At 38.2% G+C, this 15,586-nt stretch overlaps 2 protein-coding genes across 4 annotated transcripts in view; one reads left to right on the top strand and one right to left on the bottom strand.

The window, feature by feature from the left end:
* The window catches only part of drd2l (dopamine receptor D2 like), a 45,814-nt gene extending 32,648 nt beyond the window's left edge, over positions 1-13,166 (top strand). For all 3 annotated transcript variants that reach the window (XM_047362136.1, XM_047362138.1, XM_047362137.1), the window contains 3 exons: positions 8,706-8,789; positions 8,975-9,329; positions 12,159-13,166. In XM_047362136.1, the coding sequence (XP_047218092.1) occupies positions 8,706-8,789; positions 8,975-9,329; positions 12,159-12,355 (636 nt within the window). In that variant the 3' untranslated portion in view covers positions 12,356-13,166. The remainder of the gene's footprint in view (positions 1-8,705; positions 8,790-8,974; positions 9,330-12,158) is intronic.
* LOC124866385 (fibrous sheath CABYR-binding protein-like) lies at positions 5,906-9,082 on the bottom strand. Its single transcript, XM_047362139.1, has 2 exons — positions 8,945-9,082; positions 5,906-7,477 (listed from the first exon to the last, which is right to left on the bottom strand). Exon 2 carries the CDS (start codon positions 6,842-6,844, stop codon positions 5,966-5,968), a length of 879 nt encoding a protein of 292 aa, XP_047218095.1. The 5' UTR covers positions 6,845-7,477; positions 8,945-9,082; the 3' UTR covers positions 5,906-5,965.
* Positions 13,167-15,586: the final 2,420 nt, after the last annotated feature.

Raw genomic sequence — 15,586 nt, 5'->3', positions numbered from 1 at the left:
AAAGTCCCATTCTCAAGCCTGGGTGCTTAACTACATGAACTTCATCAAAACATCCAGGAAAATTAAAGAGAATTAATCTTCTGACTCCACCTAGTATACTAGCAGTGACCATCAGCTAAATATTCTGAATATTAAAAAAATGTGACATATGATGTTTGAGGAAGGTCTGATTACAGGTCATTATTTCCATAGTTTCAGAATACCCAAAGAAAATTTCAAAAATGGTCTAATTGGTGGAGATGTAAAATTTCACAAAAGAATCAACACCATATCTTTCAGACAGGTTTTCAGAATGTGATCTTAGGGAGCTATGCACCATTTATATAAACAAAGCACAACATCTATCTCGCATTGTCACTAAGTCCTCACTGGAGGTATGAGCTACCCTTTTTCCATGAGTGCTAAAACGTTTGTAATTCCATGTTACTTCAGTCTGACAATCCCCTCGTCTGGCGCAGGGTCCAACCCATGCAACAGTCCAGCAAAAAGTTTAAAAAACATCTAGTAACCAGGATCACATTATATAAAACCACAAAAATCAATTCTGACAAAAATATGTCACTATGAAATTACCAAAAGCAACATAAATAAAATCCAGATGTTTCTAACTGCCATTAACAACAAAACGCAAACTTCAGTTGTTGTGCAGTACGTCAATGTCTCACTTAGAAATAAATCACATATCATCCTGATTTGTCTTGTATAAAAATGAGTATTGGATTAATGGACATCTAATGTAAGTTTAATGTAGAAACTCTACAAAGTTAATCTAATAAATAATTCCCACCAAATATGAAGTCATAACTCTGATTCTTTATCAAAAATATATTCCTTACTTTTGGCATATCTTGAACTGTCAGCTAGCTTAATGGCACCAGGGAAAACTTTCAATCTAATAAATCACCAATGATTCTGCATGCAAAACTAATTCTTTAAACTAGTTTAAACTATTTCATTAACCTTTTAATAGTAAAACACATAAATCTAAATGTCATGCTACATCCTTAATTATTATACAAAAAAAAAAAAAAACATGTTTTTAAGGCAACAATCACTACAAGCCTTTTGATTCTATTGTCTCATAAACAGTGTTAAAACTCAGGAAGGGAGGTGCTGAGCGTTACCATGAAAGCAAAGGTGTGTACAAACCTGGTTGGTGGGCGGAGTCAGGCAGAACAAACCTCTGATTGACAGCCTATGGGCGGGACCCACAGTTTCTTCATTCCAACCCATCTTAGTGAACCTTAAACTGCAAAACTGTTAACATACCTACCTCAGAAACAAGCTGCTTCTTAAGTCTCCTGAAAACTCAAGGTTTTAATCAATCTGGGATTTAGAAACATTATTCTAAACATGGATTATTTTGTCATGCAACATATAAACAAACATTCATTCCAACAAAACAAAGAGAAAACATCAAAGACAGACATATGGCCAAATTTGAAGCTTCAAGAATTAAAATAAATTTTTAACAATCTCTTTTCAAAATATATTTTCTCAGCCATATCTTTTAATACTATAATTGATCAATTTTGTTATGACAATCTTCAGGATCCTGTTTAAGATGAGTGCACATAGTCCAAAGAGATCTCAAACTATTTAGAAGCATAGCAACAGTTTTCGCTTAAATGAATCCAAATTTACTGATGCTGAAACCCTTTGCCAATTCGTTGTGCTGTAACTCTGTAATAATAATAACTACAATCCTGAGGGTTATTGTCATAATTCTCTTTTTGTTTGGCTCAATTTGATCGCAGCTGTATTCAAGAATTTCTCTGCTCAGGTTAAATGCAAAGAAGTATTTTAAGTCGGCATTGACATTTTTATGCAGTGTTGAACTTAACCAGGAATTAAGCTAAGAAGCTTGACTCCAAACTGGACTTTGTTCCCACATAGTGTTTCAAAAGGAGAACAAATATCATTTTCTTTAATTTGGGCTATTTAAATTTTGAGAGTTGGGGAGAAAATTATTAGTAGAACCCCTCTTTAATAATCTAAATGTTGATAAATGTTCCTATATTTTATCTCTTAGTAATCTGACATTACCTTGTGTACCTTTGTACTCCTAGGTATTCTTTTAATCTTTAAACCTCTAAAAAATCAAACAAGGAGACTGGAGTTTGAGCCGACCATCCTCTTTAGTGTTGAGAGAGCCTTTATTTCTTTTCTCTCCCTAAAATAAAGGATTGTACTTGTCTTTATTCCGTTATAAAGAATCCTAGCCTTGGCTACGAAACAAAACTCTTCAGCCCCAATCTATGTTCCCCAGAGTAAAATTTTTTAGTATTATTGCATTTCAAAGCCACCAAAATGACTAGAACTCATCATTGGCTTAGATCTGTTTTAATAGGTAATCGGTCTACCTTTAATTAAGTATTTTAATTTTATGGACCCAAAATCTATGGCTCACGGCCTTCAGGAATCCAGGAACCACAGGTTGAGTACTACTGCATTGAACAATGATGTTAGCTTTCTGCAGAGACTGAAGAGAGGATTGGCTAAATCTCCCCAGACCTGTTAGTGTATTATTTCTGCTTGGACAACATTCAGATTTAAAAATTACTAGTTCACAGGTTCTAATTTACCTCAGATCGTATTTGCTCCTAACACAGTTCATAAGAAACTTCAGATAAACATTATGCTAAAAGAAAAACCCAAGCCCACAAACAAAACAAAAACACAGATCTGTTTTAAAATAAAGAAAAAGCATGCTTACAAATTTGGTACTGTGGTGGGAAATAATTCCACAGTTCTGAAGTGCCTTTTCTATGCAGAGTCTTTTAGGAAACATGAGATTAGTTTAATTTTTTTTTTGTGTGTGGTACCACTGTCCAATCAGATTATTTCTTACCTTCAAAAATAACCCAATGTTTTCCCGTTCTCATTTTAAAGGTTTGGTTTGCCAAGGAAAATGTATTTAACAAAACAAATTACTTTCAAAAGTTTTAAATGTTTTAGCCAGTGATATCTCAGAAAACCAGTGTTTTAATATTTCTGTGCAGCACAGAACTAATTAGGTTTCCTTTCCTTCCACAAAGGGAGAAAAAAGAACCTGCAGAACCAAGCCTAGTTTTTTGTCAGGACCTGATATAAGGTACGGTGTAAATAAACACGCCGCATGAATCAGAAGAGGGAAAGAAAAAAATTAATATAACCTCTTCCCAGCAGCTGCTGTGAAAAACAATGAATTTGTACTTTCCACAAATGTCAGTTAGCACTTGCGGACAAAAACTGCACCCCACTGTCAGTACTGTGTCAGAGACTGTATGAAGACCATCTGCAGTAAAACTAAGCCTGTTTTAATGAGGTCTCTACCCATTAAATGTATGGGATACAAACTCTGACAACAGAAAATAATACCTGAAAGAGAACCCATCAGATGTTACACATGCAATGGGTTTCAAAAATGTTCCTCCATGAGATCTGTCCTGAGAATGACATAGAAACATATGGTTACTGCTGAGTTTTGGAGATGTTGTAACTTCCTCTGCTTTTTAATAACTAGAATAATTGACCCTGAATATTCCACGACGAAAGAGAACTAGTTTCTCTAAAAGAATTAACTGGAAAGTATCAAATGAGTTAAGTTATCACCCTTTTGAAGATACTTTTCTAACCCTAAAATAATATTTTAACCCGCTATATCTGTCAACATCAAGCCAGCGTGTCACATGAGCAGTGGTTAATAAGCGTTCTTCGTTGCAGAAAATAGGAAAAGATTTATGCAAATGTGTGTGTGTTTGTACATTACCCCCCTCAGTTTCTTGATCGGTCCAGAGTCAGACTGTCATGGCACACAGTCCTCTATCAGTCCAAAAAAAAAACCAGGCCCTTTCAGATCTGTTGGTGGGACATTGACTCCTTTGTCCACTTTAACTTCTCCAGGAGGGAGAAAGAACTTTGCTCCGGCCTGTTTCTCTTCTGCCCGCATAAAATGTGCTTTCAATATAAATCCAGTGTATCGCTCTTCTGGCTCTGGCAAACAGCATGGATCATTGTCCATCTCAGTGGGTTTGGGGCCAGACTTCTTCTGAGTTTCGTTCTGGTGGAAACTCACACTGTCAGTTGCAGCAGGCAGGCAGACAGACACTCTCTCTTTCAGGCCATGCTGAAGATTTTGCATACAGAAATATTATCAGTCAGTCAGTCAGTTGTCCACTTGCCTGTCACTTCCTTCCATAACATGTACTATACTCCTTTCTAAAGCAACTTTCTTTTCCCATCTCTAATGTCCCTTTTCACTTTTACCTTCTTTTCCGACTGATCGCAATATTTCAGACAAACGAAACTTCCTGCAGGAAAGTTTTAACTCTTTAATCCCTTAATTGATGCACTCTGTGCTTTTTAATCTTTTTCTTATGTTTTTATTTTTCCCATCTCCATCCATCAACTGTTTTACTTTAAACTATGTAAACTATTGTCAGGTTTAAACAACCTAAAATACTTATAACATCACAAAAAGAAGAGAAAGACAAATAATTTGTTATTTCACTCGCTGCGAGGAGAACGGACAAAGATGTGTTTTCAGTTACAAATCTCTCTACTGCTCTGAAAAACATCTGTCCGACCCTCTATTTTTATTGTCTTTTGGGGGTCCCTAGTTACAAAGAACGTTACTCTCCAAGGATGGGAAAAACAGCTGCATCGTAAACAGGTCATAAACACCATTATCTTTTAACAACACACTTCTACAGTCTCCTCCAATCTTAAGATCAGTGTGTTGTCCGTTCAGCACAATCAGCCTTCATCTTTTATGACCTCCTCAACTGCGGACTGCTTCCTCCTCAGCAAGCTCAGCTCCATTTATGATCTTTGCCTGCATACAAACTCATCACATCCTTTACTCACACAAACATCATAAAAGGTTATAAAATCAAGTAGTCAAGTTAAAGAATAGGAGAAATATAAGATAAATCTATATTCAATTATTTCAACAACTATTTATCTTTTTTCTTTAACTATTTAACTCATTTACACTCAAACTTCCACGCTGTGGAAAACCAAATTTATATTCCCAAATTAAAGTACATTTAACACAATCATCCCCACCTTTTCCTTTCATTATTGTATAAATCACAGAGTCTGGAGAAGGGCGCACCCCTGATGCCTCTGAGGTTCAAGAACCATTTTTTACCCGTTCAGCGGCACGTCTGCCATCTGGCTTTTCTCCTTTATGAGATGTAGAAAATTGCTAAAAACCACCCACAAAACCCTTTGTTTTGCTTTATCCCATTGTTACCAATAAGAACCTCCCTGTATTCCTAACAGGGTGACCTGGCCCTCAGCCGATGTCCTCCCTCTCGCAACTCCGGAACCTAATTAATTAGTTAGGAGATGATGGTTAATGTGTAATAATAATAAAATAAATATATTATATAATTCAGAGCAACTTCTCACCCAGATATATTTGTAGACAAATAGATCGGATCCAATCGGCCAGAAGCCGCAGGCGGGCACGAGGACTCCCCTCCGTAAAATGGAGGTGGACTGAGGACAACTTAGTCTCCAGGCTGGCCAGGCGTCCGTGTCCCCTCCTGCGGTTTCCTCTGGCACGTTAGATCCTGTTGGTGACGCTAAAATTGTAGTGGAATTTTCCTATCAAAGTGGGAGAGAAATTAACTCACAACAAAAGAAAGTCCGGACTTTGTCTTTATAAGTTTTATTCAAAGGCATTCAGCGTTTGAAGACCCTGTCACTGAGCTTGGTCAGTGAAGCAGAGCCCCGATCAACATTTACACACAGTATTTAAAGAGTATGTGGGTGTTACCTCAACTTAAAAGAGTTTGTGCTTTATGGCCCTAGACCCTCCTCGGGTCAGAGGTAACAAAGTTATCTACGAGCAGACCATCTGCTCTTCCTGAGACATCACCCTAAAGGATGAGTTTTAACCATTAAACATCTGATACTGGCTTTTACAGCTTCCTCCTCTAACATAGATGTTCTGAGGAGAGAGGTAACCTAAAGGTCATACACTTTGGAACACTTTAGAGCACTTAATAAAATAATTTCCATTACAGGGTTCATTCATGAACCCCTCTCGAAACTCTGGAACTTGGATGGGAGGCGGTTCATCTTTGAACCCCTCTCGAAACTCTGGAACTTGGATGGGAGGCGATTCATCCTTGAACCCCTCTCTGAACTCCGGAACTTGGATGGGAGGCGATTCATCCTTGAACCCCTCTCTGAACTCTGGAACTTGGATGGGAGGCGATTCATCCTTGAACCCCTCTCTGAACTCTGGAACTTGGATGGGAGGCGATTCATCCTTGAACCCCTCTCTGAACTCTGGAACTTGGATGGGAGGCGATTCATCCTTGAACCCCTCTCTGAACTCCGGAACTTGGATGGGAGGCGATTCATCCTTGAACCCCTCTCTGAACTCTGGAACTTGGATGGGAGGCGATTCATCCTTGAACCCCTCTCTGAACTCTGGAACTTGGATGGGAGGCGATTCATCCTTGAACCCCTCTCTGAACTCTGGAACTTGGATGGGAGGCGGTTCATCCTTGAACCCCTCTCTGAACTCTGGAACTTGGATGGGAGGCGATTCATCCTTGAACCCCTCTCTGAACTCCGGAACTTGGATGGGAGGCGATTCATCCTTGAACCCCTCTCTGAACTCTGGAACTTGGATGGGAGGCGGTTCATCCTTGAACCCCTCTCTGAACTCTGGAACTTGGATGGGAGGCGATTCATCCTTGAACCCCTCTCTGAACTCTGGAACGTGGATGGGAGGCGATTCATTCATGAACCCCTCTCTGAACTCCGGAACTTGGATGGGAGGCGATTCATCCTTGAACCCCTCTCTGAACTCTGGAACTTGGATGGGAGGCGATTCATTCATGAACCCCTCTCTGAACTCTGTAACGTGGATGGGAGGCGATTCATCCTTGAACCCCTCTCTGAACTCTGGAACTTGGATGGGAGGCGATTCATCCTTGAACCCCTCTCTGAACTCTGGAACGTGGATGGGAGGCGATTCATCCTTGAACCCCACTTTGGAACTGTAGCTGTGGAGGAAGGCTGACCTCCAGCGAAAACTAGAGCTGGAACGTCTGTCGTCCACTCAGTGTAAGCTGGATCTGGAGGCTTGGCTTCGTGCTGAGGTTCTGGAGGATTGGTTGCAGGATCCTTGGGGCTCTGCACTGCCCTCACAGTAACGAGAAGAGGGGCGAAGGGACCTTCAGTGGAGACTGGAGCTGGAGCGTCGAGCCATCCCTCTAAAAGAAACTCCGCTTGCAGAACAGAGTGCACAAAGTCCAAATCTTGTGGGTTATCCATTAAATAAACACAAACTCATAGCAACGTGACTTCATAAGATCCATCTTAATAAACTCCTGCCTGGCTTAAACCCATACTGGAACTGGAGGCTGCACCGACAACTGGGGACCTGCAGAGGGCGCTGAGTAGCCGCCCACCAACTCCTGGGAAGACAGCCGCAAGGAGGCCATGGCGGTGTCACAGAGGATATAATTTTCTATAAAGCACAAGAATTTTTCTGTTACTAATGAATACAGCTTTGAAGGATTTCTTTGAATGTACTCTTAGCAGTTAAGATTAGGTGTATATACTGTACATAAAAATATATTACTGCCCTATTATTCATCATAAATTTTATGTAATTAAAAATCACACTTTTACTTTCATTGTACAAGTACTTGCACACTATTGTACACATTACGTATCTGTGCTGCATTACCCTCTCTGGCAATCATATTGAGAAATCTATTGCAATCCACACTGGATTGCTGTTTCATAAATTCTCTGTGTATTTCATTGATTTGTTTTTTGTTAAACAAATGCCATGAATCTGCATCTTGTCTTCAACTGAGGTGACAGGGGTATAAATGGTTCACTGCACTACATCAAAGTTATTATTATATACTGACAACTTCCTTTTACCATTTTCATGCTACACAGCAGCAAAATTGGTTTCAGAGGAGGAGAAAAACACATATGCAGAAATGTCATATTTGTCCTATTAAAAATAATTCATTGTTATGGATTTTATAACAATGGAACAACCACTGTTGTCTTGTGAAACTTTATCTTTGGGGTTGTTTATTTTTTTTTTAAAGCTTGTGATTCAGACCAACAAAAGGTTATTCATGAGGTTAAGGCACTTATTGGTTGAAAGTTGCTGTTTTTAGGTACCAACTCCAAAACTTAACTAAGGGTACTGTAAGGGTTAGGGTTAGTAAGGGTAATTACTAACCCTAATTACAGTAAAGAAAATAATGTCATTAATTATGCCATATTAAGTCAATAAAGCAATTAAAAGTCTAATTTTTATAATTTTTTAAAAAGTCAACAAGGACAGTGTTCAATAAGCCACTTGAATTGCCTTGCAAAAGTATTTATTCCTCTGTTTTATAATGTTCTACCTGACCTGATATGTCCCTGGGTCCTTATGATGCTGTTTGTTCTCCAATGTTTCTTAAGAAAATCTTTGAGAACTTCACAGAACAGCTATATTTATACTACGATTAAGTTACACAGAGGTGGACTCTGTGTAGTAATTAGGTGACTTCTGAATGCTGTTACTTGCATTAGATTTTATTTAGGGGTAAAACAATAATTTTTTGCGTTGTACCGTAAATTAAAGGAAAGCTGACCGAAAATGTTATAACATTTATGTAAATAAATGTGCTTTTTAGAAGTTCTCTCTTTTTACTGATTGCATTTCCTGTTTTCTTTCCTTTTAGAATAAGTGTACACAACCAGAAGATGTGAAACTGTGCACTCTGATCCTTAGACCTGCCACTGCAGGTCCTCAACGAAAGAAAGTGGTGAGCAACTTAAACAAGCTCTCAGTATGAACAATGTGAATAATTTTTCTGCTTTATTCTTTTACTGATAAACACCACGCTGTCACTTGTTCATCATCTTTGTTACTTCTTCACAAGCATCTTTGTCTTTCTTTGTCAAAATAAGGTTTCCTCACCACTCGTCCTCTACTCTTTCTGTGTGTTAGACCCTTGTGAAGGAGTCCATGGTTCATCCCCTTGAAGTGGAGCCGGGTAGATTCCTACCGCAGACAGAGCAGAATGTACCAACTGCCAACGTTCCCCGGCCTTCGTCTCATTCACTGCAGTCTAAGATCTCACTCTCCATCGCAGTGGGACCAGCCCCCAGCCTTCCCTCCGCCGTGGCGCGATCAGCTCTGATGCCCCGTCCCCCCACCCTTGAGGATGGTATGCGAGGTCGAGAGGGGTGGAGGGAGCGCAGCGGAGGCAGAGAGAAATGGGGCACCACCAAGGAGAGGGTGAGAGGGAGGCTCTCACAGCAGAAGGAACGGAAGGCAACACAGATGCTGGCCATCGTGCTGGGTGAGGAAGAGGAAGCACAGAGTAACTGATGAAATAGTCATCTCTGGATTATTTACACAGACAGTTAGCACAGCTTTGAACTGCCTCACTGTTATGCAGATGCAATTATGAAAAGATTATGAAAAGACAAATCTATCCTTTTATTTTGATTAAAGAGGCTCATATTTTGAGCAGTTTTCCTTTTTATCTCGATAATAATAATGTAATAATAGTATTTATGTTGTGTTTTTATAGAAGCTTTTTGTTTAGCATAAACCTGAAAGTACCAAATTCTATCTTAATCAAGGCAAAAAACATATTGAAATTGTGTTAAAAACATAATTTTTTTTTAGAAAAAGAGTAGTTTTTATTTTTTTGTTAAAACACTCCCTACAGAGTTTCTGATTCATTTTCGCTGCACATTTTTCTACATTGAGAAACATAATTATTGGAGGAAACGGAAACTCGTAGCAGCATTTTTTGCTCCCTCAGTTTATTCTGACTTTTTACTAGATTGCATTCTGCTTTCTTACAACCTCATGTATTTTATATTTTATGAGTCGCTGTATCAGCCCGAATAGAACTGGTGAAGCTATCTGTTGCTTCAGCAGTTTTGTGACACCATGTAGTTATCAAATGCAGAAATAGGAAAGTAGTTTTATTTCTCAGTTTCCTGCTTGACATGTTGCATATTGCTGTGCAAACTGCACATATAGGCTGTTGGACATGTGCAATAGTAAAACTTAATTTTTGACTAATATCACAATAGAGCTTTGTTTTATTGCACACAACATGCAATCAACATGGTGGAGAAATATTTTCTATTAGTCTTTTCTATACTCGGTTGTATATCTATATTATCTAGAGGGCTTGCTGGGCTTGTTTAGAATATTAACTTTTTGCCGGTTGGCATGAAAGAATAAATTTGATGGTACTGGATTGTGATAGGATTGAAATGGACTGTATATAATTGGATCTGAATATGCCTAGTTCATACAACTGGATTATATTGGAATGAACTGGATTAATTCAGTTGAATTTATACTTATTTAGATTTTACATAATTGGGTATAAGTTAGACCAAACTGTTTCGCAAAATGCCTTGAGGCGACATTATTCTGAATTAGCTCTTCATAAATAAACCTAACCGAATTTATTGGTCATTAAGAAATTGCAAGGTCACTAGCAAAACTCTGTTGTTTAAAGCAGATATTGTATACTGTTTTAACTTTTTTTCTGCTACATTGAATTAATTATGCAAAGTTTAGCTTTTATTGTTCATGTTTAGAGGTAATAAATTAAACCCTTCCAAAGGAAAGGAAAAAAAGAGGTACAGAATAAATAAAAAAAAGCTTCTCAGAGAAATTATTGATAAATAATGTTTTTGAACTGTTAATTCAGAAACAAACACCTATTTAGGATTTGACAAGTCTTTATAGAAGCGTACAGATGCTTTATTTAGAGAACAAAGTCACCTTCCCTTGGTATTGTTGGTGGTCATGTGCTCTTCTGTCCTGACAGCTGGTCCTGCTTCACATGCATGGTAATGCATAAAGCATTTCCCAGATCATACAGTCGTTAAACCTAAATATAAATAAAGAAATGTTATGCACTAAATTTACATTTCATAAAAAGCTAGATAAAAACCATTCTTCCTAAATTTCTGCTTGACAAAAAGAAATTCTTTATTGTATTTCTTGTCTTTCTGTTGTTTTAAGCTGAGATTTCTCTGTGCAGTAGAATTTTCAAATGCAATGCTCAGAGATTTTCTAATGCATATCAGATGTTCAAAATGTGTAAAAGTACTTTGCCATCATGCCAGCAAGGTTCTGACATAGTTTCACCGCTCTTCTTGGTAGACCTGTTGAGCTTATTTAAATTGGTTGGTTCCCCAGCACAGAGCTGACTTTTAAACAAGTGTCCAAGTTTCATCCATCTGACCAAAACTGGCACACTCAGATGAAGGGAAGTTGGTTGTGATTTTCAAGAAAAACCCAGGAACCAGTAGGACCCAAACCTTTCATAAACAGGAAGATACTGGAACACCAGTGTCACTATTCACAGGGAAGAAATGCATTGCCATAGGCTAAGAGTTTGCAAACCAAGAAAGAAGAATTAATGTTTTAATATGGACACATTGAAACTTGAGTAAAACTTTCAGCAGCAAACACTGATGGGCCAAATGCATTTTTGGAGAAAGATTTTACGGTCAGAGGGAATGAGGATTGAGCTATTTGGCAACAAGACAAGAAATATGTTTGGAGGACTCTGCTTAAAGCTTTTAAAGCCCAAGGACACTGGCCAACTGTCCAGCATGGTTGTGGTAGAATCATGAATTTATTTTTGAGACACACCACAAAACAGGTGGAAATTCCTCCAAAGCAACTTTCTTTCATGTACTTGTGATAAATTTTACCAGATTTTCTGGTCATGGTTTAATGCTGTGAGTTTCTGACATATCATTGATTATATTCTTTAATGAGGAGTCAGAAAGGTGTGTTAAACATACTCACACACACACCCACACACATACTCCTTTCTACCTTTACAAGGACTTTGCATTGACTTTCATTCATTTTCAATTCATTTCTGTGGCACTAACCCTGACCCTAAACATAACCATTACCAGTAAATACCTAACCCTAAACTTAATTCATACCTTAGTCCTAAACCTAACCCATAATTCAAAAACAGCACTGCTTATTATGGGTCCTACGCTTTGGGCCCCATAAGTAACAGTAGGTCCTCACAATGCAGTAAGTGTTGCAAAAATGGGCCTTACAATGTAACAATGCTAGAACACACATGCAAACTCACACTTTTAATCGATGTTGCCTCTCTGTTTCCAAGGTGTGTTCATCATCTGCTGGCTGCCTTTCTTCCTGACCCACGTGCTAAAGGCCCACTGCAGGAGCTGCTGCATCTCGCCCTCTCTGTACAGTGCCGTCACCTGGCTTGGATATCTCAATAGCGCAGTAAACCCTGTTATCTACACAACTTTCAACATTGAATTTCGCAAAGCCTTCATCAAGATCCTGCACTGCTAGCCCAAACTGAAAAGCATGAGCTGTCAAAATGAAAAAATAAGAGAACAAGTTGTGGGAATATAGAAAAAGCAAAGATAAAGCTCTCTGTGACAGTTTGATGCTGAGAAGAACTGACACTATAATATGGATGACTTGGAGTTATGGAGATAATAACTTTTTTGAAGAATTCAAGATGAGGAAAATGGAACTGGAGGCTCAGACGAGAGTAAACCACAGAGAGAAAACAAGGTTTAAGAAGGAAATGACAGCAGGCACACAAAGAATCTACAAAAACAGTTTGTGACTAGTCGAAGACAGCTACAAGACACACAACAAAGCTGGAGATATGTATTGTAGAGGAGACATATACTGTGCTCTGTGTATATATTCTGTAAAGGGGACTATGTTCAGGAAGGTAATTGTACATTGACTCAAACCCTGCATTTGAGGGTTTTGCTGCAACGATACTGTTGTCCCAGTGTACTGGATTGCTTTATTTGTACCAGACTGGTTCTGCTGTAATTACCCAATTTTTTTATGTGTTTGCATAAGCTTGTCTTTCTCACAGGACACAAGGTCAAGTTAAACATACAAAAAAAGAAAAGAAATTATCCGTATTTTGCGCCAAACTTGTTTTGTTTCATTTTGTATTGCTGAGAATTGTTCCTGAGCTTTCTCTGAAAACATATTTGCTTTTAATAAATGTGTATGTATGTGCTGTAAATAAATGTTTAGGATCGCTGCATTGTTTTAAAGCATAAATTGTACTGTCCAACAATTTTTATTTAAGATTTTGTTTTGAACAATGTGTAAATAAATATCATTAATCATATCTGTTTCAGCTTTGCAATGGAGGAGGAAAAACCCTCCTCTAAAATTAATTATGCATTAATAACACATAATTTGAGTGTAAAGGCAATCATGACCCTACAGCTCCCTTAGTATTTAGCACATAAGTTATCTGCTGCTTTTTCCTGCCATTGTGCTACTACTATAAATATAGGAGGTTTCTACACCTCGATCATCAGTTTAAACTGCGCTGTGAAGAAGGAAACAGCCTAAATATTTTCATTAGCTTATTGGCAGCATCAGCTGATTTAAATTCAGGGATTTTGTTTTTCTAAATGCTTCACACTGCTGGGGGTTCTCTTTTTAATAATTAAATTTGTTTTATTATTTAAGCTGTACACATTTCAATGACGGCAGCTGAAATTATTCATTCACACATAATCTGTGTGTATTTGTTACAGATCAATGTTAACTAATCACACCAAGGCTCTGAAATCTGAAGTTGTTTCTCATAAGTCTCGCTGCAACAATTGTATATATCACCCCTCCTCTTTTGAAGGGGGCCTTAACAGACAACTGTGTACTTCACTAGTTATGATGCATATGTGGAGAATACATTGTTCTGTCTCACTGCAATGTACAGAACTTCTTAGATGCCTCTAAAAATGACTTGTTTATGCATTTGTTCAAGGGCCATCAATGAAAGAATAATAAAATAAGAATATTTTGACCTGTTAGAAGACAGTATCTGTGACTTTAAAAAGGTACAAATTACATGTAATACTAAAGAAACTTAAATGCAAAATGTGTAAATTGCAAGGTGAACTATTAAGGAGAGGGCTGCACGGTGGCGCAGTTGGTAGCACTGTTGCCTTGCAGCAAGAAGGTCCTGGGTTCGATTCCCGTCCAGAGGTCTTTCTGCATGGAGTTTACATGTTCTCCCTGTGCATGTGTGGGTTCTCACTGGGTACTCTTTCTCTTAGGTGTATGAGTGTGTGCATGGATGTTTGTGTGTTGCCCTGCAATGGACTGGCAACCTGTCCAGGGTGTACCCTGCCTCTTGCCCATAGACTGCTGGAGAAAGGCACCAGCTTCCCCACAACCCACTATGAAATAAGTGGTAGAAAATGACTGATTGACTATTAAGGAGCTAAATATAGAATTTTTGCAGTCTTTAGTGGTAGTGTTTACAAGCATTTACATCAAAGGCGTTCATTTTAATGTACATTTGTTTGCTAGATAAATAATTTTTTACTTTGATGTCATAATCACCTCTTCCAACTAATCCTAAAGAGTGAAATAACTATGACAAATCCAAAATCATATGTTCTCTTGTGCTATTTAGTCAGCTTTTCAGATTTATAGTCCATTCAGTCGCTACATGTTAAAATGTTGTTTAAATGAAAGCAGCTGATGTAAAAGAAAAACAATAAAACTACTTTCAGTGAAGCTCACTGATCTGTCACCATAAAACAATCGATGCTTTTTACTTGTACATGCTGCTGCTTTATAACGTGGAAAACCCCAAAAAATTTTATTTCCTCTACCTGAGCTGTCAGAGACGTGCAGGTTTATTTACTCAGTGTGATGAGGAGGTTTGGTAGATGGGACCACATACTTTTGTTCTGAACAGTTTGTGAACTTGTACTCTGATGTGGGGACAGGTGAGACTGATTAACTGAATGTGAAACAGCTGCGGCAGAGCATGAACTGAGGGAGCTGATTGGGGAAATGTCAAATCATTGGTATAATAACTAAACTGAACATGACTAAACACCAAAGATATAATAAATACAAGATCAAAACAATTCAAGAACAGGCATAATATTAAGTAAGATTAGCTAAAGTAGGAACTGCAGCTCAAAATAGCACCTAAACCATCAAATAAAAACTTGAAGTACAGAACAAAATCCTGAAATGAATAGTTATTCAGCACAAAAATAATAAAAATAAATCAACACCCCTCAGAAATCATTACATTTTTAAAAAATGAGTGATGCCATTTCTCAGTGAAATAAAGAGATACAAATACACTGTCTGTCTGCCTGGGATGTCGTCATGTCCCCTCCTCTGTGATAATCCCTAAAGTGTAACCAAGAAGATGCTGACTAACTCTACGGCCAGATGATCACTCTGAGCACATTGCAGTCTCATGTGAGGAGATCAAAAATACTCTTGGGAAAATTGACACAAAAAGATTTACAGCACCTGGGCAACTATTCAAATCCATAATGGAAGCTGGATTATCAGTCTTATCTCTCAGTTATCTGAAATTCAATTCTGTTTATGTGAGTCCCTGCTGCCCTTGTGAGTGACCCATTGTTTTTGGTATGCATTACCCTCTGTTGTTCAACTCTGACCCAGGCTCACAATAATACCCATGCATATTTCATAGAGTGCCAAATGACAATGAGGGTGCATATCTGTTACCGACCCAGCTGCTGCAGCCTCTCCTGCCACAGT

This window comes from Girardinichthys multiradiatus, chromosome 3 (assembly GCF_021462225.1).
Source record: "Girardinichthys multiradiatus isolate DD_20200921_A chromosome 3, DD_fGirMul_XY1, whole genome shotgun sequence".
NCBI lineage: Eukaryota > Metazoa > Chordata > Actinopteri > Cyprinodontiformes > Goodeidae > Girardinichthys > Girardinichthys multiradiatus.
The sequence above is the reverse complement of the archived record's forward strand: the minus strand, read 5'-3'. Positions and strand labels throughout refer to the sequence as shown.